The sequence below is a fragment of the Mytilus edulis genome, chromosome 6 (genome assembly GCF_963676685.1).
Source record: "Mytilus edulis chromosome 6, xbMytEdul2.2, whole genome shotgun sequence".
In the NCBI taxonomy this organism is placed as follows: domain Eukaryota; kingdom Metazoa; phylum Mollusca; class Bivalvia; order Mytilida; family Mytilidae; genus Mytilus; species Mytilus edulis.
The window spans coordinates 32,996,397-33,022,717 of NC_092349.1; the positions used below are offsets into that span (position 1 = coordinate 32,996,397).

The following is a 26,321-nucleotide window of genomic DNA, read 5'->3' on the forward strand; positions in this document are numbered from 1 at the left end:
AAATCGAGGCCAAACCAATCGAGTTAGTGTTTTTTATATCAATTGTTTAACTCTGGCTAGAAAAAAAGGAAAATTTCATATTCATCGTAATGAAATAATAAAAAAAGCATTGTAGGTTTTCAACACAGATACGCATTTATTTTTGCCGGAACTATAAATTTAGGAACGTTTAATTATGACAGCGGTGTTCTACCCTCTATTAAACACAGCATAGTTATCAATTTATATATATAATTATAAAGTGAGGGCTCGTAAAAAAAAACATATATAAGAATTAGGAAAAGCTATAGGGGATACTTTAATTAGACAAGAACAAATACCACGCCAACATACAATGTGAAAATTGATGTCCACTCAAAACAAATTTTTCAAGTGAATCCTATTTGACAATATGTGCATACATTCCATAACATATACTTGAGATGAAAAAACAATAAGTATCTTTAAATAATCGATAGAAATACCCTTAAGCTGGTCCCCATCAATTATCATATGCTAACACCCGGATTTTCTTTTTCAATTCATAGGTATGTCAATAGATGATTTAAATTTAATGAGTTTTCAGTTCATTTACATATAAAATCATGGACTAGAGAAATAATTTCGATACAAGGTAGGATAAAATAAAAAAAAGAACTCAAGATAACTGATACACAAAAATGTAATTTGAATATATAATTCATGTGTTTCAATTCGATCTCCGTGTTGCTTTCACGAAAAAATCCATTCTTAATAAATAATTGATTGATCTGCTTTGAAAAGGTATGACGAATTTCTATTCAAACTTCAACGTTAAATTTTCCATTAAATGTGTACTGTGTAGAACATGAATGTTATTCAATTGTTTCTTATGAATCAATATTGGAAAATGAAAATAGATGTACTTATTAAATCAAAAAGCCTTAGTTACGTTTTTATGGATCCTTATACCCAAACATTTATGAACTTGTTTTAAACTCTTTTTCTCTGTGTGTATCTTATTCAGTTCGTCCATTATCAATGGTCTGTCTCGGTCACCTTTCTGTGCAACATCTAACCCTTACAAAGAATGTGAGATCACTGACGGGTTTTTTTTTTATGTGGTTTCTGTTATTCAGTGTTTTTGTAGTGTTTTATAGGCTATTTTTGTCTTGTTTTTTTTTTCTTTCTCTCTGTTAACCATGACCTTGTATGTCTTTCATTAACTTGCATGCATTGCTTTGATAAACCTTGAATCATTTTTTTATTCAGGTTTCAATTCGTTGTCTGTCTGTGGATTGTTGGGATTGTTGTCAGTAACAGTAAACATTCATTCCTTTAGTTTGATTTACTATTGTTTATTTTCAATTTGTATTTTTTATTTGTATATCGGTATTGTATACAATCTATCAAACTTAACAGATTTGTGTAACACATCCTTAATGTTTCTTTTGATACTACTCTGATACAGAACTAGGGGGAGGGTTGAGTAGCTTTTTACATGGCTATTGCATGCTTGAAATTACTTCTACGAGTAAGCGCCGTGAAAAAAGTATATTTAAACATGAGGTATTTTTGCACTGTTTACTTGGAGATTTTATTTTAGATCATATTTAAATTATTTGACTGCAGATATGTCCTATTGCAAAAGATATGGCTGTTTTTGAAATATTATAACTAGCCATCTCTTACAATGTCTATGATCATAATTGCATGTAAATGGTACTCGTTAGTTGGCTTTCAACAATAAGTTAAACCCATATCGCAGGCAGCAACAAAAGGCCCCAAAATGACAATTTTAAAATAATTCAACGAGAAAAATACCAGCCTGATTTATGTACAAAATAAGGAACAAAAACAAGTACACGTATGATATACAGCAATAAACGACAACCAAAGAATTACAGGCCCCTGACTTTGAACAGGCAAATACAGAATGTGGCAGGGTTCAACTAGTTTGAATTAAGACACCATCCCCCCCCCCTAACCTTAGACATTGGTGTAACAGTAAAACATAGGAACACACTTTTAAAAAAAAAGGTCAAAAGAGCTTATTATAAGTCATCAGATAGATACAAAGCGGGAAAAATGTCTAACAAAACACAAATTGGACGTGTAAGACGATGGAACGTGATTCAGATAGGATACTCTCGTGTCTACCAGATATATAACTTGTATTATATACATGTGATATTAGCCTATGACTTAAATTTGGATTTCATTTACAGTTGTGATGTGATTATCAATTTGCGAAGAATCTCGCTCAAATCGGTTATAGAAGTCGTCTAAAACTTGCAGTGTGCTGAGAATTTGTTTGCTCAGTGTTGAAGTCTTCACTTTGAAGAACATCATTTAAACGCTATTCTTTTGATTTTTATGTTTTTTGTTGTGTACACATATATATATATATACTGATTGTGTGTCAAGGATGTGTAACCGATATCCTTTCATTTCTATCATATGTGTCATCGCCTATTATAAACTGTCTCCTATCATCAGTACAAAAAAATTACGTCTGAAGAGTCTAATGCGCAATTAATTCTTTCATAAATAACGTCAGTAGCGAACCATATAACTTATAATATAGACTAAACATAATTAAAGGTCTTATAAAATCACATAAATGCAAACAATTTTATGTCCTATTTGCTTCCGTATCATCTTTCACATTAAAATAGAACTCACAGTGACACTTATGGACACTTTCTCCTCTACTTATAAATTATATTTTTCTTGCAGCACAATATGTTATTTCGAATCTTGCTTCTGGCACTTAGTCCGTCTCTGACTATAGCACAGTATAGCACATGTACGGACGCATCCCTTGATTACCAAGGCTACACATATAATGTCGACGCAGTTACTTCAGAGAAGATTTGGTCGCATTGCAAGTTCCCTAACCCTAAGTTTGACCATGCACGATGTGGGCTAACATCTACCGCTGGCCACCATTGGGTGTGTGACCCTGATTATCTTATCTCATCACAAGGTAAGTAGCCATTCACGAGGGAAGCCACGGGGTATTGTGTCTGCTGATTACCAGTTGATCATTGGTACTAAAAGACTAAACAAGACTTAAATACTCTTGAAAATACATAAATAGGGAGATGTGTTATATATACTTATTTTATACTATAAACTTAATAGCGTAGTGTCTAAGATTTTAGCCAGTGGTTTCTGATTATGCATAGATTTTACCATATTTTCTTCAAGTGTTATCAATCTATCAGCTACTGGTGACAATCAGCAACCAAAGTACAATCAATCTATCAGCTACCGATTGACTATCAGCCATCGAGGTATAATCAGTATAGTAGCTATACTGAATGATTATCATCCACCAGAGTACAATCTGTATAGTAGATACTTGTGGAGTACCATAGGCCAGCCATCAGAGTACAATCTATAAATTACAAAAAATGCTCAAATTGCGTCGCGCAGACGTTGCTTGGTATTTAACATAAATAAGATTGAATAATCCAACAACAAAGAAAGTTTCATCTGGATAAAGTACTATAAATTTTGATAAGAAACTTAGGTTTCAACTCCCTCAAGCAAGGGTCTTAGTAGATAGATTTCGCTATTTTTAAGGTGTGGGTTTTTTTTTTGGTGATACATGACGTGTATGTATGTAGATTTTCAATTATTTTCAATTATTTCGGTTCTCATAAATCATTGGTTTTCAAATATTTAGTTTTGAGCGTTCTTGATTACGGAAACATAATCCCAAAATAATCGTTTAGGATGCAGGAAATTTATAAAACGTGTTCTGTTGTTTTTATTTGTTCTCTATATAGTTTGTCAACTTTTCTCAGATGATGACTTTTCAAAAGTAGCTTTAGCCACCTGTTATCTCCTAGTTAAAAATGTACAAAATACTAATATTTCACATTTTCATTTTTCTGATATTAAGTGCGAAGATCAATATTCAACAAGCTTTTAAAATTTTATATTTTTGTCAAATTGTCAAAAGTTAATTTACTCCTCAATTTTTTATGAAAACTAAACGAATAAAATTTATTTGAGGCCAGGTGCTTGGCACCGCCTTAAGATTCAAATCTTCACATACTGTTTATATGTCGAAATCAATATTGTCCTAGTTTGCTGATTTGTGTTACTACATATCATTGACGTAAATCTTCACCTCCTTTAAAGTTTATTCATTATTATAATATCTTTGCTGTAATTACAGTTGATGCTGTAGATCTGGCCTTGGCTATGATTCAGACCAACACATCTACACAATGTAGTGGACCCGATGGGGAAGATCAGAGCTATATTGTTGCGGTGGCCCTAATAAATAGGATACGGATCCCAGACTTACAAGACAGTACAACGTTAGTATTGTAGTTTGACATTTAAGGATGTTTGTTTGTCATGTTTTGGAATTTTGTCAGATTTTCGAAACCCTTTGGTTTTATCCATTTGAAAGCCTTAAAAAAAATTGCCCATGGACCCCCATTTTTCTTTTAATAAATCTTTTACATGTATAATTATAATTCATTTGTAAAAGTCTTATAAAATCTTATTCAGTTTTTAATAGTTTTTGGGAACTTCAACTGGTCAATGATAAAGCTATGAAAAATCAAGAGAAAACATTTTCCCGCCAACATTCCAATGGCTAATATCTCGAAAACAAGCAAATTGCCCACTATTTTTTTTTTTTTTTTTGCTTTTTTGATTCCTCAATTAATCCCCTATCAATATATACTAGTGTTATGGAATTCTATTAATTGTTTGAACTGAGCAGCGAGCTTCCTTAAGTTTAGGGACGACCATTTGATATTCTGGGGCGGGGGGGGGGGGGGGGGGCAGGAGGATTTTGAAAATAGATAGCTCAGCCATGATAATCATAAAAATAAATGGTTTGTTTTGTGGTAGTTTGAAAATAAATTACCTGACTGGCAATGTATTGAAAATAAATAACTCAGCAGGTCTAATCGAAAGTATGAGATGGCACCAGATTCTTCGTAAATTCATCTTTCCCCCCAAAAAAATCGCGAAACACTTTCCAAATTTTTTTAATAATAAAAGTATAAATATTATTTAAATATTCTTGATATGTCTGAAAATTGGTTTTATTCAACTTGAGGTATCTTGTCTCATGAAACCTTACCTCACTTTTATGATAACATATTTTAAATGCTTCATGTAGGAAATTTCAAACTAAACACTTGTCTCCATATCAAATTGTGTTCACAGCGAGTGCCCTGCAAGAAGCAAATTCTGTTTTCCCTCAGACGTAGCCCTGATTTTTCGGGATCAATATTTCTTATTTATTTGTCTTTTGTTCATTGATTGCCCTTCTGTATTTTGTTAGTGTTGCATTCCTTTTGTAATCTAGTAATTTTGTTATGAACTTGATCATGAGTTTAAAAAAAAAAACGGCAGCCACAGACTTTACTATGTGAATTCCAATTTTATACGCCCGTCAAAATTTTGTTACACGCCCGTCAAAATTTTGACGGGACGGATTATGGTATACCAATGGACGGTGTCCGTCCGTCTGTCTGTCCGTCCGTCTATCCGTCTGTCCGGCGTAAACATGTCGCACCGTAACTTGAGAACGACTTATCCAAATTTCCTGAAACTTACTATAGTTGTTTCTCATGATGGTCAAATGATCTGTATACTTTTTGGTGAAAATAAGATTTAAACTTTTTGAGTTACGGCACTTTAAAACTAAAACAGGGGTGTGTTTTTTTTTCACATGTCGCACTGTATCTCAAAAACGATTCTTGATTATGACTTAAAATTTTAAAAACTTCTTAGTTATATTAATCTCAATATCTGTATACTTTTTGGTGATGATTCAAAATTTCATTTTTGAGTTATTGAGTATTTTGTAAAAAAGGGGGAGGTTTTTTTCACATGTCGCGCCATATCTCAAAAACTATTTATGATTATTGCTTAAAACTTTACACATGTCTTTGTTATATTAATCTAAAGATCTGTATACTTTTTGGTGATGATTCAAAATTTCATTTTTGAGTTATAAGTATTTTGTAAAAAAGGGGGAGGGTTTTTTTACATGTCGCGCCATATCTCAAAAACTATTTATGATTATTGCTTAAAACTTTACACATGTCTTTGTTATATTAATCTAAAGATCTGTATACTTTTTGGTGATTATTCAAAATTTTATTTTTGAGTTATTGAGTATTTTGTAAAACAGGGTGGGGGGTTTCACATGTCTCGCCGTGTCTCTAAAACAATATATGATTATTGCTTAAAACTTTCTCAGAAACTATTTATGATTATTGCATAAGACTTCCACATAAGACGTCGGGCGTATCATGCGCTCATGGCGCAGCTGTTTATTACTTTATCGTGCACATTGGTCTTTTGATGTTGTTCCTAGAAACTTAAGTCTTCCACTGAATTTATACATTTTGCTTTGAGACCAAAATATTGTCAAAAAGTTATTAATACAAAACTTGCATTTTCAAATTATGAAAGGGTCTTCGGAACACTCAGAAAGCATAATTTTGCATCATTTGTTCTATAGCTTCTTGGGCCTTCAGTGACTCCAAAACCCTTTAAAAAATTTGCCTCGCTCCGCTCGGCGAAATATGTTTGCCAATACTTTTAAAAGAGGCCTTAATTACAACCAAACATATTTCGCCGAGCGGAGCGAGGCAAATTTTTTAAAGGGTTTTGGAGCCACTGAAGGCCCAAGAAGCTAAAGAACAAATGATGCAAAATTATGCTTTCTGAGTGTTCCGAAGACCCTTTCATAATTTGAAAATGCAAGTTTTGTATTAATAGCCAATACTTTTAAAAGAGGCCTTAATTACAACCAAACTTTAATACTATGAATGTATGCAATACATGTATATGCAGTTGGGAATATAAAAGATTCATTTCTGCATAGGATGATGATTAATTCTGATTAAAATGGTACATATTAATGTCTTGACTATACATGTATTATTTATAATAAACAAATCATTTAAAAATTGTATGTTTTTGAATATCATAAATATAGTAATAAGTTGTGAAAATGAATAATCAGTCCCTTGCTTTAATGAAAATGAAAAATCTTGCTTCAATAGTGCAGAAAATGAATAGTCTGTCCTCTTAGTTTACAAAAATAAATAACCGATCAAAAACAAATCCTCCTGCCCCCCCCCCCCCCCCCCCCCCCCAGAATATCAAATGGTCGCCCCCTTATGTGTCGAGAGTTGAAAGTAGTTCCACTACTGTATCACTAACCTGTCAACATTGAAGTTGTGAGTTTGAATCTTGCACATGATAGGTGTGATTGGCTCCAATCTTAAGCATTTCATGTTAAATAAGTGACTAGGATGATCAGTTTTCTTGCAGAAAATGGACAGCTCTTTTCGGTCAGCGTCTTCCTTCACGAAGAAAATATGAACGCTACGAAATATTCAACAGTGTCAAGGACGTATATTAGAAGGATAGGAAACTTGTTAGTTATACGTCCTTGACAGTGTTGAAACTGCAGTTAAAGCACCAAACAATCAATCAATGATTAATTCACAGTGCAAAGTCAATTAAGGGCAAAATGAAGCATACTTTTAATATTTTGCTCATAGGTTCATTTTGAAACAGTCAACAAACGTGTCGTTATGGAACAAAGGTCATGAAAATTTATCACAGAGAGGGACATACAATATGGTATCTTTGAAACCAGATTTCCAGCCGATAATTTTTTTGTTTTTCAAATTATAATGAGTCTCTGACATAAAAGAAAACTCGTGTGTTTGCTTGCCATTCTTCAAGTATGTTTCTAACAATATTTGCCTGATAATAGAACAGTCATGATTCAATATTTCAGATGCATAAACGATTGTGGAGAAATTCAGCCAACTTTAAACACAACTGCTAGGAGTGCAACTTCTGGGGAGCTGGACGCTATTATGGAAAACTTTGCCGATCAGTTGCGCAGTGGTTGGGGACTTGGTAGTTGCGGAAATGACGTTATTATCTTGTATGCACAGGATATAGATAAGGTGAGTACTATAAAGTGCCCAAATTAAAATTTTTGTGGAAAGAAGATGAATTAAAAGGACGGAGGAAACCAAAGGGATATTCAAAAGTTTAATTAAGGAAACATACAATTTAGAGTACAAAAAACAACGAAATGAAAAAACAGGTCTACAAAATACTAGTATATTATATAGAAAACTTAAACAAAAGTTAACCCTTAAATCAGGGGTGATTTCAGGTATTCCACTGTGTTACTTGTCGTGTTAAAATCTCGTTTAAGAATGTATACTTCTGTTTCATATTAGATAACAAAGTTAATCGATCATTATTTCTGCTGGTCTAAAATGGTATTTTACTCTCGTTGTAAATTACCATTTATTACGTTATTTTCTTATTTCTACAGATCCATGTTTCTGTTGGTTACAAGGCATCTTCCTTAGTTACTGATAGTGTCGTATCAAAAATCGAATCAACGTTTAGAGAGTACAACAATCAGGGCAGATTAGCTGACGGACTACTCAAAGTAGCAGACGACCTGCGCAAAACACTGCGCGCTATAACACCAGCCCACATAGTCCTCATCATGAATATGATAGTTTTGGTGGCATTGGGAGTATTCTTGGTATTCTTCCTACATTTAAGATCAGTCGAACTTAACGTATGGGGAGCAGAAAAACTTTGGAAGATTCCAGAATATCTCATTTATTTCTTCTCCGGAGTTTGGTTGATCGATGCAACTATATTTGGAGTGCTGTTCATTTCAAACCGAGCGCCGTTTTGGGCAATCCTAATTGGAGTTCTTATGGGAGTCACGTGTTTCTTGATATATTCATTCGATGACGAACTTTTTGGAAGCAGTACAAATAGTGGAAAGTTGAACTTCACGTCAGCTTGAGACTTATATTTATTTCACAAACCTAATATAGGCAATACTGTTTAATTTCTTGATACATTTTCCGGAAATTTCTATTGAATTATGAATTTATATTTGCTTTGTAAGGCGTCTTAAAAACTTGTATTTTTAAAGAGTAACTTGTTGATTTTTATGTTTAAAGAAATGGGAATAATATCTATGAACGTGAGAACTAGAAGAAACAAATTAAAACCTGTTCCATGAGTATGTATTCACAAGTCAAACTGTATACACAATTAGGACGTTTGGGGTATTTTTGCTTCTTTTCAGTTACACGTGAGTTATTTTTTTGTTATTAATTTGAGTCAGTCAGATGCTTTTAAATTTTTAAACATCGTCTTCTCTGCGTCGAGATCTAAAAAGATTTTATCCAGCCTTGTTATGCATACCGATATTTCAAGGAACATCAGAGGCGGATTTAGGGGGGCTGGGGCCCGGGCCCCCCCTTTTTGGGAAAAAAATTGGTAACTTATATAGGGAATCACTGAAGCGTGACTGGAGCGGGCCCCCTCTTTGGTCAGTCAGTGGGCCCCCAACTGCAATTGAATAAATATTGATAAATTTAGAATTAAAAAATATCTGCGTTTGTTTTTGCATTGCAATTTTATACTAGAAGTTTCCTATATTATTTGTGTATGATTATTTACTTACAAAGTATACTCTGACTCGGTGCTGGGCGCCATGAAAGTAGATTTATTTAATAATATGATCTAAATATGTTTTGATTATTCTTTTATGTTTTAGTGCAGGTCACATTTGTTGAATAAAATGAGATAAAATGTATTTGCCATTAATTTTATAGTAAAAATCTACGAAGAAAATAGTAAATTGAAATAAAAAGATGTAGTATGCATGCCAATGAGACAACTCTCCATTCAAATCACAGTGTGTAAAAAATAAACAACAATTGTATACATGTTGGTCAAAGCCCGGACTTTATGCAGTAGCTTACATCAAACATCAAGTTATAAAGGACCCCAAGTCTGATTTATATTATGAAATTCACAAGTGTTATTTCAGAATAGTTTTCAATTTATTTTTTTTTTAAAATCCATCTTTGATCAAAGTAAAAAACTTTTCAAATATCAAAGTTCCTAAAAAAAAATTAAGCAACCTTTAGGAATACTAAACTAAATATACAGATTTTATCATTTCGCTTTTTGGAAGTTTGATTTTTTTTTAATATATTTTTTTTTAATCAAGGAAAGGAGGAAAGAACTTAAAAGCAAATAGCTGTTACAAGTAAGAAACGGAACATGGATGGAAATGAAATCTGCCAAAACAAATCAAAACGAAAACAAAATTTCAATCGACTAACACATATGTGGAAATTCAGGGCTAACACCATATTATATATGTAATTCCTCTCAAAATTAGCTCAACAATGTTAAATTTGTTGTGTCCCTCATCGGGATTCGAACCCTTGCTACTGTGAAATGGCCAGTGGCAACATCCCCTACATCGTGTCAAGCGACATAGACCATTGGACCACCGAGGCTACATAATAGTATGACTTTTGTTAGTAAACATTTGTTTAGCGTGCATTTTACGAATTAGCGTATTCAATGCACAGCTTTGATTTCATCACATATGAAATGATATGATAAGCATGGCAAATATGAATTGGCGATGACCAATGAAAAACCTACAGATCCAGAATGCAATACGTTTATTTGGTAATAGCGTGGGCAGAAATTGTTTTCAGTAGTGATCTGCATTTTAAATGCATTGCATAGATATTGTAACCGTGAGACATGTTTATAAAGTTACACAGATTCTAGAGTGTGCAGATGCATGCAAAGTCCTGTTCGATGTAATCCATGATTTGAAACTAAAAGGACGTGTAATTTCAATAGAGTTGTCATAAAATGGAAACATTGTTTTAAATCCACTCTTCCTTTCAAAACAACACGAAATCGATATAATATTTGGTGCTTGTTGATTGCGTAAATGTCCAGTGACAAATATTTAAAACATGTTCATTTCACGGAGACATAGCATTTGAAAAGTGTATAACATAACTGAACATAGAGTAACATATATGTAAGGAATATTTTTTTTATTCTGACACTGATAAAAGAATAGCTACTCAACCAGAAAAGGACGGCTTAAAAAGAGAGGCAAATACAAACAACAGTCTGTAAAACCTAGTCTGTTTCCCGGCCGTTATTGAAATTCTTGACAATACCGTCCGGTATGGGCTAATTTTACTATTTGAAATGAACGATCTCGAGCATGCGCAGTTACGCATTGTTGTTCCTCTTTGCCGCTTCGAAGATGGTAGTGGGTTACAGAAAGCCACGATAATATTTGTATATTCCGAAGGCATACTGAATGTTTTACGGAGGGGACCAACCTAGTAAAACCCAACATATAAAACTAAACATCGAGCCATACGAACACTACCAAACCCGGATATCATCAGTGCTTTTTTTTCCACGGTCGAGTTTGTAGAATTCAGTAACAAACCTCACGACAACAAATTCATCACGTGAATCTTAAATCCAGATCCCTTCCAAAAGCAGCTTCTGCATTACATGTATAGGTATTATGCAATGCATGCGTGCAATTATAAACTTGCGTAATTTTTAAAGCACATTATGTTTTCATTGGTTAGTGTTTAACCATGGACAAGGGTCATCGCCAGTTAATATTACAAACCATATATAAAAGCGCCTTGCTTTATAATGAACATATTTTAAAATAAAATATGTGCCTTAAAATATAAATTTTCGGATTCATGTATGTCACAAATAATGGTGGCGGTGATTCTACAAAGGATACACAAATCTTAATTCTCTAAATTCGTGCGTATTACAAAAAGAGAGAAAATGGGTTTGGAACAAATAGCACTTATTTTTCAAATACGATTAATTGATCATTGTTTAGGCATATTCAGTTCCCCTATCTTCCCATATTCAAATTGCTTATGAAAAAGTTTGTTTTTTTTTAAAACAGGGTTTATTGTACGACTCTACCTGTCTATATACAGAAGTCAAGTTTTATTTGGAAAGGAAAAAATAGCCATAATATGAAATGAGTTTTATCTAACTAAGTTCACAAAGTATTTTTATTTGAATAAATAAAACTTCCCTTTTACATTGTATAAGATATCTTAACATTTGCTTTTACAATGTTCATACATATCGTTGTTACATAGTTTAAAGCATTTAATCATATAAGTACGGTCCTTGATATGCATGCACGCCTGATAGCATGCTACTTTTTTGTCTTCACATTTGCACAAGCATGGGTTACTTGGATCGCTGCAACCTAAGCACGTCTGGACAATGCAGGAAAGGACAATTCCTAATATTATTTTGTGGTTCATTTTCCAACAACTGAAGTTAACGATAACTGCTGAAAAACAGAAAAATGCGTTATTTAAATGCTAATTCTAGTAAAAAGTAACATTTCTCTAAATCTGTAGACTTAAGTACTTTTCCATATGTGTTTTACTTTATTGGAATGTGTGTGTGTGTGTGTGTGTGTATGATGAGGTTGACGTGTTGAGAAAAGGATGTTGTCTCAACGACGGTGTAAGGTTAAATCGCTTGATGGTGCATACTATTTAACTCTTGGTTTACAATGAGTTACATCCTCGTCGTTTGGTGGGTAGTTGACTCGTAGGCAGTCAAGCCACATCACAATATATCTTTCATAAATCCAAGAATATACCTAAAATTTCTTGCAAAAATAACTAAAATAAATCTGTCTCGCCAATCAAGTTATGATAGTTAGGTACATTTGTATTTGTATATTGCGTATCAAAATGATATTGTTTTTTCATCAAGTTACACCGGTATTGACATATCCGTTTCCGAGGTCAACTGGTTGTTTGTCGTTTTTTTGTTTTGTATCTTGTAATTATATTATTTGTGAACTCATACATTCAAAGTTATCATTTATTACTATAACGCATTTTTATGCACATCTGCTTTATAATTGCCTGGAACAACAAACCATAAAAAAATTAAAATCGAAAGCGAGTCTTAATTCACCAATACCACCAACAGTGTAAATTTGTAATACAGTACTAGTATACGAGATCTATTGCATGACATGTAAACTGAGGCCCCTCATGGTGGCGTGAGACATGCTACGTTGTATTTTGAAATATATAAATAAATATAATCTAATATAAAAGAATATAGGATCGCCTCCTATAAGATGTTGTTTCGTCCGATAGGGACCTATCATAAATGATTTCAGGCAATATAGGTTTCAATTTACTTACTATTTAAAAAAAAAGTTTTTTTCCCTATTAAATTAGGATGTAAGGGAAAGCCGGTTAGTCATAATTTTTATTTCTGCAACACATCAGCACAAAATGATTGTCTCTTAATTGTCTTTTGTGGTAATTTTCAAAACCATTGTTTTCTCATTTCAAAGAAGACAATTATCACATACTGGTTTATTCAGATTAAAGACAAAATCGCTACTTTTGAAAATCAACAAGAAGATTTATGTCATTTCATACTTGAACATCCCATTCTTATCAAAATATTAATTTTAAATCTCAGATTTCTGAAATATACTTTTAAATAATTAATAGATAGAAATACTATAAGTATAAGATTCAAATGTCATTTCAAACATTTTAGTAGTATACACGATTTGTACACGTTTCACCTTTTAAAAGTGAAATTACAAAAAATACTAAACTCCGAGGTAAATACGAAACGGAAAGTCCCTAATTAAATGGCAAAATCAAAAGCTCAACACATCAAACGAATGAATAGCAACTGTCATATTACTGATTTTGGTACATGCATAAAAAAACAGAAATGTAACAAAGAGGCACAAAAAGGCATACATATCAAATGTCTCAACCTCATTCATTGCTTTTTTATTATACGATTTTATTTATCTATGTAATGTTCACCCATTGAGGATTGAACCATTTAAAGTACTGTCAGAACCCTAAACCCTGAAAGGCACATGACTAGGTTAACATTTACTCGAACTTAGAATAAATCGCGCGTTTGACATACATCAGTTGATCAGCATGTAAATTCATGAAACTTAAAGTTTAAAACGTAATTGAAACTATCCCCCCAAAAAAAGAAGAATGTTGCAATCATACCCTAAGGAAACCCGTATTTATAGGGGATTCAAACATATTTTTACTGTTTAGATTTATTTTGATAAAAATACAGTTTTTCTGTAAAAAATATTGATTGTTGTCAGCTTAACGTCCAGTGAAAAATAGTCCATGCTTCAGAAAATGATGATGAAAATGAAGTTTTTAAATAAAGTTAGTATTAAAATCAGATATGAATATAATAAAAAAACAAAATAAAAACAATCAGTAAATAATCGAAAAGGAATAAAAGACGAATCATAAAGTAGTATTACTAAAAAAAAAGTATCTAGAAAATATCTTATCCAAATTAAAATATCAAATCATTAAAAACTTACATTGCGATTTCCTGTATAAAAAAATGTGATAAACTAAATACACACTATATGTTTCATCTTTATATACATTGTATAACCAATCAGATTTAAGAGCAAATTAAAAAAAAAAGAATCAAGTTTATTTTTTGTATGATAGAATTTGATAAAAGAGGGACAAAAGATACTAGAGGGAGAGACAAACTATCGAAAATAAACTGACAACGCCATGGCTAAAAATGAAAAGGACAAACAGAAAAACAAAAGTAGACATGACACAACATAGAAAATTAAAGAATAAGCAACACAAACCCCACCAAAAACTGGGGGTGATCTCAGGTGCTCCGGAAGTGTCAGCAGATCCTGCTCCATATGTGGCACCCGTCATGTTGCTCATCCGTTAAATAGTCTAATTCGGTAGGTCACATTCGTGTCAAAACTGTAACCAACATACAATAAACTAGTGGACAATCAACAGTCCAGAGTTAATTAAAAGGTAAACAGTATCTATCAATACAACACAACACACTAAATTTGTTGCATTTGATCCGGGAGGATAAATATATTTTGTTCCATCAGTGATGCCCATAGTCTCCGTCATGTCGAAATCCGAGAATACTGTTAAATTGTGCCTTAGCGTGTATGTATATCTGGACTTGTCTAGCCTTAGATACTATCAAATTCATCTTATTAGTACATGTAATTACCGCAACCATGACATGTTACCAAATGCAAAAGCTAAATAGGAAAATATGATTTTTTTTATTGCTAAAAAATGGATAAGAGCATGTCTGATATATACCATACAGACTTGATAATTGCAACATAACAAACGCAATACAGTAATTTTATGGTAAAGCAACATGAAACACACAAAGAATCTGTGTATGAATTCAGTAACTCCTGAAGGCTAGACAGTTCATATTTTACACGTGGTATTCGTCGTGTTGCCCATGACAAAAATCAAACCGGTAATATGTCACATTCGATGATAAGTCATTTCAAACGACTCTTTTATACGAACTTCTTGTAATAGGGATATTCTCCTTGCAACTGGCCACTTTTAAACCACCGATTTTATGTGCATGCTTACTAATAGAGCAGCATTAACTGTAATGGCAAAGTACCTGTTAGGACTAGAGTGAAGGATGTCAGGAGTTCGATCCTCCTCAGCAGGGACATATCAAGGATTTGTATAGTAAGAAGGATTAAAGATTTTAAAAAATGGCTACCGATAGTGGTGGAGGTGTAATTTCTCAGAGAGACAAAAATGGTGATTTGTGTGATTTAAACATGGATCCAGCTCCTGTGCTTCAGCACGATCAATGTATTATTGGTAATGGTTCCCTAAATGAGACATTTGGAGAGTATTCGCCCCAAAACTCAGACTTTGTTCGTGTTTTTACCGAAGTCGGTACCCCAAGTCAACAAAAGATAAACAATGTCACAAACAATGGCCACGAAGACGACGAGTTCTCGTGTACCCAGCCCTCGCAAGAGTCCGCCTATGTTCCCCAACAAGAATTTATTGCAAAACTAGACTACGATCTTGCTGATCTACCAAAAGAAACATACATATCAAAACTTATTGAAAAGACAAATAACTCTGACGATTGCCTAACATGGTACCGAAGTACTCTAGCAGGTAGAGCAAAATCTATACAGGGGTGTCCCACAGGGAAACTTTTCAACAGAAAATCTACAACGAAAAGTACTTCTACGTCTAAATATGCTAGAGATTGCTATATCATACATATGTTCCTACAAGGTGATAAAACACAAATCGATGAAGTCTTTAGAAAAGATGAAAATAAATTAAGTGTGGTTGACCATACCAACGATGTAGTATCTAATGAAATTATCGAGATGCGTGCAAATATTCATATTTTATTAGAAAGAGTGTCCGACCTTGAAAAATCAGACCAGAAAAATGAAAAAGTTATTAAAATCTTACAAACTGAAAACAGCAAACTTCGTACGCAATATTTAGATTTAAATGAACAACTCGTTAGTCATCTAAGAGACTACGAAAGAAAATCAACACAAAACGATGCCAAGTTTAAAGTGCTGTCCCAGTCGACAAAAACATTAGATGATTTTGACCTGAATAACTTTCAGCAAGATATAAAGACCATGCATATTGAACTAGAAAGACATAACAAATTACAATCGGTTATGCAGAAGTCATTAAATGAACTTAAATTAATTGTTAAACCGTCTTATGCATCAATAACTTCTCCCGTAAGAACCTCTGGTGAGTTAAATGTCAGCAAGCCGTTACACTCTGCGGACACGAAAAAGTCTCAGATCAATGAACATTTAAATGTACAGACCACCCCAGGAAAAAATAACGGTACAGAAGTAACCTTAAAAGAAAGTGAACATTTATCATCGCCAGTTAACCATTCGGAACATTTTGTGTCGAATCCCGAACTAGACCATGCAACGGAAACACCGAATGTTTCAAACAAGGATCATTTAAACTTTAAAATTCCGGTACGTGTACAAGGTAATACCGAAGAAATAAAACCTTCAAATGAGAATTTTTTCGTTGGTGTAACACCAAGGAAACGATCCGCAAGATACTATTTATCTGGAATAGATAACAGATCAACACGATCTGGAATTTTACAGTTTCTTGAAGTGAAAGGTGTCAATACTACGTTCATACAACTATTTCACGGCAAATACAATTATTCACGTATATCAGCTAAATTAAACGTAACAGAGGAATCCGCTAGTATTATCGAGACCGATGAATTCTGGCCTGCCGGTGTACGCTGTAGGAGGTGGCTGAACAATCACGACTGGCAAAACAGGTGTAATGAACACGCATAAAAAGATACAAGCCTAACAGAACAAGACTATATAACACTTAAAATGTTGTACATGTATATAATGTTAATATTTAACTTATGTTTTTTCATTAATGCTTTGATGAGTCTTAATATTTTAGCATGGAATGTCAGAGGGATAATGTCCTCTACCTTATGTCTTGCAGAATTGCTAGAATCTAAAAACTGTGATATTGCTATAATAAGTGAACATAAGCTGAAACCAAATTTATTGTCATATATGAATAGTATAGATATGAGATACAAGAGTATTTCAAAAACTGACAAGTTAAATGATTTATATAATTGCACTCATGGTAAAGGTGGTATTTCTATTTTATACAAAGCATCTTTACAATTTTCAGTAGAAGAAATATTAGAAACTAATTCAGATAGAATTGTTGGTATTGAGCTAAAAAACAAAAGTTTTGGGTCAATTTTTATTTTTGGGGTATACTTACCTGCTGATGGTTCGATCGATAATTATAGACAAGAGTTAAACGCCCTTGATGATTTATACACATATTACATTAACTACGGCAAAGTAGTTATTGCAGGTGATTTCAATGCTAGTTGTATAAACAAAAACATACAGTTTACAAACACGGTAAAATCAAAAGAACTGCAAAATTTTGTACAAAGACACTATATTTTTCATCCATTTACCGACACATGCAAAACACCAATAAAAGGTCCAGATTTCACATTTACATTAAAAAATACAATGTTAGATTATGTATTGATAGACGAGACGTTAGTCAGACAATTACGACGGTATGAAATCCTAGAAGAAGGAACGTTTAGTTCGACGTCTGATCACCTACCAATTATCGCCTGTGTGGAACTAGACGAAAATCCGCATATTGACTTAAACAATTTTACAAAACTTCCAGCTTGGCACAAGATCACAGAACAGAATATTAGAGACTACCAAGATAAATTGTGTGCTCCTTTAGATAAACTAATACGGAAGGCACAGAATGATAACATTGACATTAATATGTTTTATCATAACCTTGTGAATACGCTAATAAATACTGCAAAAGAGACAATTCCGTGTAATACGTATAATCCGTACACAAAACCATACTGGAATGCAGACGTAAAAAAAGCACATACTAAAGAACGAAATATGCGTAGGGTATGGATGCAAGATGGAAGACCCCGAGGTATGCAACACGAGTCGTATTTTAATTACAAACGAGCCAAACGAGATTTTAGAAACATCCAGAAACTTGAAAATGAACGATACATCGAAGAAACGTATGATGACATTAATAACGCTGCCGAATGTGATATAAGACTATTTTGGAAATTAATTAAGCGCCAAAAACCAAAACATTCAAAAGTTTGTCAGCAAATAAAACATAATAACATTGTTCATACATCCCCGGAGTCAATCTGTAATGCATTTGCGAATTATTTCGAAGATCTCTATACACCAGCTGATACGTCAACGTTCGATGACCCGACTCTAAATGAAATTAATAAAGCTTACCGTGAAATCAAACGTGTATGCAAAGCTGATGAAGACCTATACTTACCTGGTGGAATAATTTCTTGTGATGATATAAGCTCTGCTATTAAACAGCTAAAGCGTAGAAAAGCGTGTGGCAATGACATGATACAAAACGAACACTTGATATATGGTGGACCAAAAGTTGCGGAATGTCTTTCCTTTTTTCTTAATATCGTTATAGAAAAACAGCAAGTTCCTAATGACTGGCAGAAAGGATTGGTTGTTCCCTTGTTTAAAGGAGGGGATAAACCAAAAATGAGCCCGGACAGCTATCGACCCGTATGCTTATTATCGTGTGTATTGAAGCTTTTTGAAAAGATAGTACTTATCCGTCTACAAACATTTGTCGTATTACCAGGGGCGTTTCCGAATCCTCTTCAACATGGATTTCAAAAAGGTCTTGGTTGTCTGACTGCGTCGTTTTGTCTCCTTGAAACAATTTACCATAATATAGAACTAAATAGCAAAGTATTTGTAGCGTTTCTAGACAGTAGAAAGGCTTTTGATACAGTATGGCGTAAAGCACTTATGTATAAATTATTCAAATTGGGTGTCAAAGGGAAAGCATGGTCCCTAATTAATGATATGTATAGTAAAACACAAGGTTCAGTTATTGTTAATCAATGTAAATCAAATAGCTTTGTAGTCAAAGAAGGTGTTAGACAAGGAGGGGTATTGTCTGGTTTTTTATACTTAGTGTTTATTGATGATTTAATTAATGAATTAGAAAGATGTAATAGAGTCACTGGTGTCAATAGTATAAAATGTTGCGCACCCTCACTTGCTGACGATATTACATGTATTGCTACAACACCGAAGCGTCTACAACACATGCTTGATATATGTACAAGATATTCAAATAAATGGCGGTTTCAGTTCAACGGAAAGAAATCATGTGTTATTCAATTTTCAAAATCTTCAATAAAAACAGACTATGACTGGAAACTAAACCAAGAATCTGTACCTGTTGTAGACAACCATATTCATCTTGGCATTGAACTAAACGGAAAATTGAATACGCTTGCACGAACGACAAAAGCTTGTAGGAAGGGTAGAAACACTTTTTTTTCTATTTCAAACTTTAGAAGCGACAATACAAATCCATTAGTTCTAGTGAAACTGTACAAGTCAGTCGTAATTCCTACTTTTTTGTATGGTTGTGAAGTTTGGTGTGATCTGAAAAAGCAAGATGTCACATTACTGAATAGACTTCAGCATTTTGTTGTAAAGCACGTACAAAAGTTTAAGACGTCAACAAGATCCGATATGTGTGAAAGTATGGTTGGGCTACGTAATATAACCTGTGATATCGAAAAACGTAAATTGTATTTCTTTGGAAAACTTTGTAAAACAAAAAACTCTTGTCTTGCAAAACAAATTTTTCTACAGAGACTTTTTTCGTGCCTGTTAGACGGACGAAATCATATTGGATTCATTCCGGACATATTGGACATTTTAAGTAAATACAATCTGTATGAATTTCTTATTACCTACATTAGTGATGGCAACTTTCCCGAAAAACTACAATGGAAACGTATTGTTGTAAATGCAGTTGAATCAAAACATGACAATGACTGGTTAATTCGCATTAATTCGGACAATGACTTCAAGAGATTCAAATATATACATAAATCAATATCTGTGGCTCATGTATGGAAATTCCCGACGAACAGCTTCGAAATGCGCACTGCACTGTTTATCGGAAAACTTGTATCTACCGCTCCAAACCACGATTCCAAATCCTGTGAAATATGCGACCGTCTATTCACTGACGTGTTTGTACATGCATGCTTTGTCTGTACGTGCACATCAAATATGTACAGTACTTGGCTAGACGTAATAATAGAAAACTTTTCTCTTGATCTCTATGTTGAACTCAGTGAATGTAGTGATGAATCGCTATTTATAATTTGTCTAGGAAAAGACCCTTCAACTGCGCTCAGTGACTCCGACTTGGATTCATTTAAGCGACTTTGCTACGTCCATGTAATAAAATCTGCATCCGAATACAATCGCCAATTGAACTATATAGTATAGTGTTAGCACATGTAATATCGACAGCTCGCAACATAAACTCATTTACAGCTTGCAATATATATTAACATTTTCATTTATATGTAAATATTACGCATTGTTCATAACTTTACTATTTTATTTTCTATTATTAATGTATTAATTTATTGTTCATGATACTATGATTCATGTAATCTCTATAAAGAGGAAATAAAGATATGAATGAATGAATGAATTGAGGATTGAACCATTTAAAGTACTGTCAGAACCCTAAACCCTGAAAGGCACATGACTAGGTTAACATTTACTCGAACTTAGAATAAATCGCGCGTTTGACATACATCAGTTGATCAGCATGTAAATTCATGAAACTTAAAGTTTAAAACGTAATTGAAACTATCCCCCCAAAAAAAGAAGAATGTTGCAATCATACCCTAAGGAAACCCGTATTTATAGGGGATTCAAACATATTTTTACTGTTTAGATTTATTTTGATAAAAATACAGTTTTTCTGTAAAAAATATTGATTGTTGTCAGCTTAACGTCCAGTGAAAAATAGTCCATGCTTCAGAAAATGATGATGAAAATGAAGTTTTTAAATAAAGTTAGTATTAAAATCAGATATGAATATAATAAAAAAACAAAATAAAAACAATCAGTAAATAATCGAAAAGGAATAAAAGACGAATCATAAAGTAGTATTACTAAAAAAAAAGTATCTAGAAAATATCTTATCCAAATTAAAATATCAAATCATTAAAAACTTACATTGCGATTTCCTGTATAAAAAAATGTGATAAACTAAATACACACTATATGTTTCATCTTTATATACATTGTATAACCAATCAGATTTAAGAGCAAATTAAAAAAAAAAGAATCAAGTTTATTTTTTGTATGATAGAATTTGATAAAAGAGGGACAAAAGATACTAGTGGGAGAGACAAACTATCGAAAATAAACTGACAACGCCATGGCTAAAAATGAAAAGGACAAACAGAAAAACAAAAGTAGACATGACACAACATAGAAAATTAAAGAATAAGCAACACAAACCCCACCAAAAACTGGGGGTGATCTCAGGTGCTCCGGAAGTGTCAGCAGATCCTGCTCCATATGTGGCACCCGTCATGTTGCTCATCCGTTAAATAGTCTAATTCGGTAGGTCACATTCGTGTCAAAACTGTAACCAACATACAATAAACTAGTGGACAATCAACAGTCCAGAGTTAATTAAAAGGTAAACAGTATCTATCAATACAACACAACACACTAAATTTGTTGCATTTGATCCGGGAGGATAAATATATTTTGTTCCATCAGTGATGCCCATAGTCTCCGTCATGTCGAAATCCGAGAATACTGTTAAATTGTGCCTTAGCGTGTATGTATATCTGGACTTGTCTAGCCTTAGATACTATCAAATTCATCTTATTAGTACATGTAATTACCGCAACCATGACATGTTACCAAATGCAAAAGCTAAATAGGAAAATATGATTTTTTTTATTGCTAAAAAATGGATAAGAGCATGTCTGATATATACCATACAGACTTGATAATTGCAACATAACAAACGCAATACAGTAATTTTATGGTAAAGCAACATGAAACACACAAAGAATCTGTGTATGAATTCAGTAACTCCTGAAGGCTAGACAGTTCATATTTTACACGTGGTATTCGTCGTGTTGCCCATGACAAAAATCAAACCGGTAATATGTCACATTCGATGATAAGTCATTTCAAACGACTCTTTTATACGAACTTCTTGTAATAGGGATATTCTCCTTGCAACTGGCCACTTTTAAACCACCGATTTTATGTGCATGCTTACTAATAGAGCAGCATTAACTGTAATGGCAAAGTACCTGTTAGGACTAGAGTGAAGGATGTCAGGAGTTCGATCCTCCTCAGCAGGGACATATCAAGGATTTGTATAGTAAGAAGGATTAAAGATTTTATTTTTTTAATTTATTCTATTTTGCATTTCCGCTTATTATATATATATATAAGCTAGCAACCTTTAGTAATGAGGACACGATGTCTACAGTCTTTTCGGCTCGAAGTGAGATTTGTGCTTCACAAAACTCAAAGATGATATGCTTACATATCGACTGTTTTCTTACCTTGTGATATGACTTGGTGCATTGGCCTAGTATAAAGTATATCTACATTGTCTATACATCGTAGGTCAACACCGCATTACTATCACAACTCTTCCGAGAAATTTCCAATGTCAAGCTGCTTGATACAAATAAGTTTATTTAGTTGTCATACAAGTGAGAGGTTTAGCTAGCTATAAAACCAGGTTCAATCCACCATTTTCTACATTTGAAAATGCCTGTACCAAGTCAGGAATATGACAGTTCTTGTCCATTCGTTTTTGGTGCGTTTTGGTATTTGATTTTGCCTTGTGATTATGGACTTTCCGAATTGATTTTCCTCTGAGTTCAGTATTTTTGTGATTTTACTTTTTAATCCTTTTTGCGTAATACGAATTATGGAGTTGTGGTAAGATTGCCAATGAATCATTTATCCAGGATAAATGATTTCATTGGGTTTGAATTCATTTTATTTTACCAGAAAACAAAATCTTAGACAAGGATGATAACAAAAACAATTATAGGTCACCGTACCACCTTTAACAATGAGGAAACCCATACCGTAAAATAAGCTGTAAAAGGCTTGATGATGATCAAATGGCTAATTGAATAATCAATACTTAATTATCTTAATCCACATGTGTAACAAGTGTAACTCCTAAAGAAATATAACATATACAAACATTTGACTTAAATGTTCATTTCGGTCTTAACATTATTTGAAAAGTCTGAATAATAGATTTAGGCCTATAAGTAATGTTCGGTATTTCAGTCAATTTTAAGACTTATTCCCTGCACACTTTTACACTTACTGCCCATTACGCCCATGGGCGTGTTGGGCAGCAACGAAGTTTCTCCACATCTGTCTGTTTTGTGCCATCTTCTTCAAGCTCCCACAAGTATGTTGGAAATTTGCCTTCTCAAACTCAATTGTGCGCCGCCATGTTATCTTAGATCGTCCTCTGCGTCTCTTTCCCTCAGGGGCCTAGAACATTGATAGTTCTTCAGGACTCTTACGTAAAACATGGCCAATCTATCTCCATCTTCTCCTGCGGTAAATTCAAAACTGTTCAGACCATTTGACTCTCCAGAGTACACTTCCACAAAATCTAATCATACATAAGTTTTTTATCCATTCAAATGATCACTACGTAATTATTTGATGCAAAGAAATTAAGCCTTCTTCTTTAATAAAAAATATATGTTAGATATACTTACTAAAACTGTGATTAGATGATAGAAGTTAAAAGTTGCCTATCTGACAACAGATATGCACGTTTTGTCAAGAAAGATTGCAACAGGTTGTAGGTATTCCGATGTGCAACAATTGCATCCATAGCCTCCATATAATTTTAGACCCGTTCCTGTATTGTAATTAAACAAATTCTATGCCAAACTCTAGTTGATTGAGTAAATCATCTTATTATCAAAGGTTGGCTATTTCCCATGGGAGTAAAATTTTAAATATTGTCTTTACGACAACGATGAAACCACCTCTGATGATGCTTGTGTAATAACAATTCTGTTGCACATTCATTTAATTGACCCTTACAAGAGCCCTCAATGGGGATATGTGTGTGACCTGTTGCACCCAATACCATCATTGTCGGATATAATAAAGGTTCAAAAAATATATCTTGCATTTTAAACGTTTACTATATTCTCGTCTTGATTGTGTGTATGTTATAATTTGTTACTCACGCCAATCTTCATACAGAATTTTTTTTTAGTTTCCTGTTGTGTATTTACCTGTGTATGTTAGGTTTTCTCGTTAGCTACGTTATATACTTCGCAATTGTTAAGCTTCTTTAAGTTAGTAGGATATTTCAGGAAGATATTTCAGGAAAATACTGACAATCTTAAAATATTGAAATCAATGCTGAAGAGCAATTAATCAAATCTATTGGAACTGTAAGGAGAGCTGACCTATTTTCCTGCTCCTGCATAGATACCGAAAAGTCCATGATTGGCTATGGAAATCCGTTTTAATCATTTGGTTCGAAAAGTAAAATTAAAGTTACACAAATCCATTTACTACTAAATTTTCTTTGAACAGTGTCATTGAAGTCACATCTCTAGCTAAGGTGAGGCTGTGTATACAAGATACCTAAGGTAACCAATTTTGTATATGGCAAATTCAATGTTTTGATATGGAAAACCTATAATGCAAATTAATCGAACAGTGAACATGGTGAAATAAGAGATTTATAATGCCAATTAGTACATACTTGAAATTACTCTTTTATTTTAGAGGGAAATGCGGATGTAAAATGTCTACCACTTCCGTAGATACAGCAAAGTCAATGTTTTCCTTAGGAAGACACATTTGTAACGTCATTCAATCCATGGAATAAAATAGGAGCTATACAATCCCATTTGATACTGACGTGGTTTATCTTCTTAATTACGTGTTATAGTGGGTTTTTTTTATCTGTCTTTAAGAATTTTTGCTTTTACGGTTTATTCTATTTTAGGTATTATCTATTTGACGTGGCTCGGTACTTATACATCCCGTCATTGTGTTATTGTGCTATGGTACAGTTTTGTATTCTTGTCTCTCCTGTTTGCCTATGTGCTTTGTCTGTATACCGTTTTGGTTTTCTTTGTTGACATATTTATTGTTTGTTTTTATAGTGATTAAGATTATAACATAATGTTGACGGCTCTACCCCTATTTTTGATATTTTTATCTATAACATGACTTGTATGACTGTTTGTTTTTTCCACAAATTGTCAATATAATTGAATTTTAATCGACTATCATACAAGTGAGAGGTTAGCTAACCATAGAACCATGTTTAATCTACCATTTTCTACATCGGAAAATGCCTGTACCAAGTCAGGAATATGACAGCTGTTATCCATTCGTTCGCTGCGTTTGAGCTTTTGATTTTGTCACTTGATTAGGGACTTTACGTTTTTGAATTTTCTTCGGAGTTCGGTATTTTTGTTATTTTATTTTTTAATGCCATACAAGTTTCATTGAAATCTCATATTTGGTATAGCCCAAGCTATGGGCATAAGATGCCAAGACGAAAATAAAATTAAAACACGATGCAAAATAAAATAAAACTCTTAAGATAAGGTGAAAGTTTTATTCATAATAGTATCTGGTTTTGGAAGAATTGAGCAAGGAAGAACAAACGGACATGCGTACAGACGGACTGATAAACGGACAGATTGATCACTATGATCCCGCTATTTTATTAGATACAAGTATAATTAAAAAAAGAACGTATGTGGTATGGGCTTTGCTAATCGTTGAAGGCCGTACGGTGACCTATAATTGTAAATTTCTGTGTCATTTGGTTGCTTGTGGAAGGTTGTCTAATTGGCAATCATACCATTTTTTTTTTATATATATATATATAGACCAGTTACTGCTAAGGAACACCGAGTGTATATCAATTTCACGAAAAGAGGTGTAGGGTATACGTCAGTGAGAAAACAACCTAACCACACCAATAACCAACAGTATAAATTACTGGTTTTCGTCGGTCTAGTGATATCACCTAGGACTTGTAGTCAACAAAAGGGCATTAACCCAGTAAAAGAAATACAAAATTTACAGATATAACATTTAATCTGGGGTAAATTTAGCACATTTCAAAATTAAAATGTATGGAACA

At 33.3% G+C, this 26,321-nt stretch overlaps 1 protein-coding gene and 1 long non-coding RNA gene across 2 annotated transcripts; one reads left to right on the forward strand and one right to left on the reverse strand.

Moving 5' to 3' along the window:
- Positions 1-557: 557 nt before the first annotated feature.
- On the forward strand, positions 558-9,607 carry LOC139527531 (uncharacterized). The gene is made up of 5 exons (XM_071323037.1): positions 558-613; positions 2,698-2,947; positions 4,151-4,295; positions 7,760-7,934; positions 8,315-9,607. Exons 2-5 carry the CDS (start codon positions 2,704-2,706, stop codon positions 8,804-8,806), a joined length of 1,056 nt encoding a protein of 351 aa, XP_071179138.1. The 5' UTR covers positions 558-613; positions 2,698-2,703; the 3' UTR covers positions 8,807-9,607.
- Positions 9,608-11,876: 2,269 nt separating this feature from the next.
- Positions 11,877-14,300, reverse strand: LOC139527532 (uncharacterized). Its single transcript, XR_011665374.1, has 2 exons — positions 14,246-14,300; positions 11,877-12,184 (listed from the first exon to the last, which is right to left on the reverse strand). It is a non-coding gene; the product is annotated as an uncharacterized lncRNA (long non-coding RNA).
- Between the last annotated feature and the right edge of the window lie 12,021 nt (positions 14,301-26,321).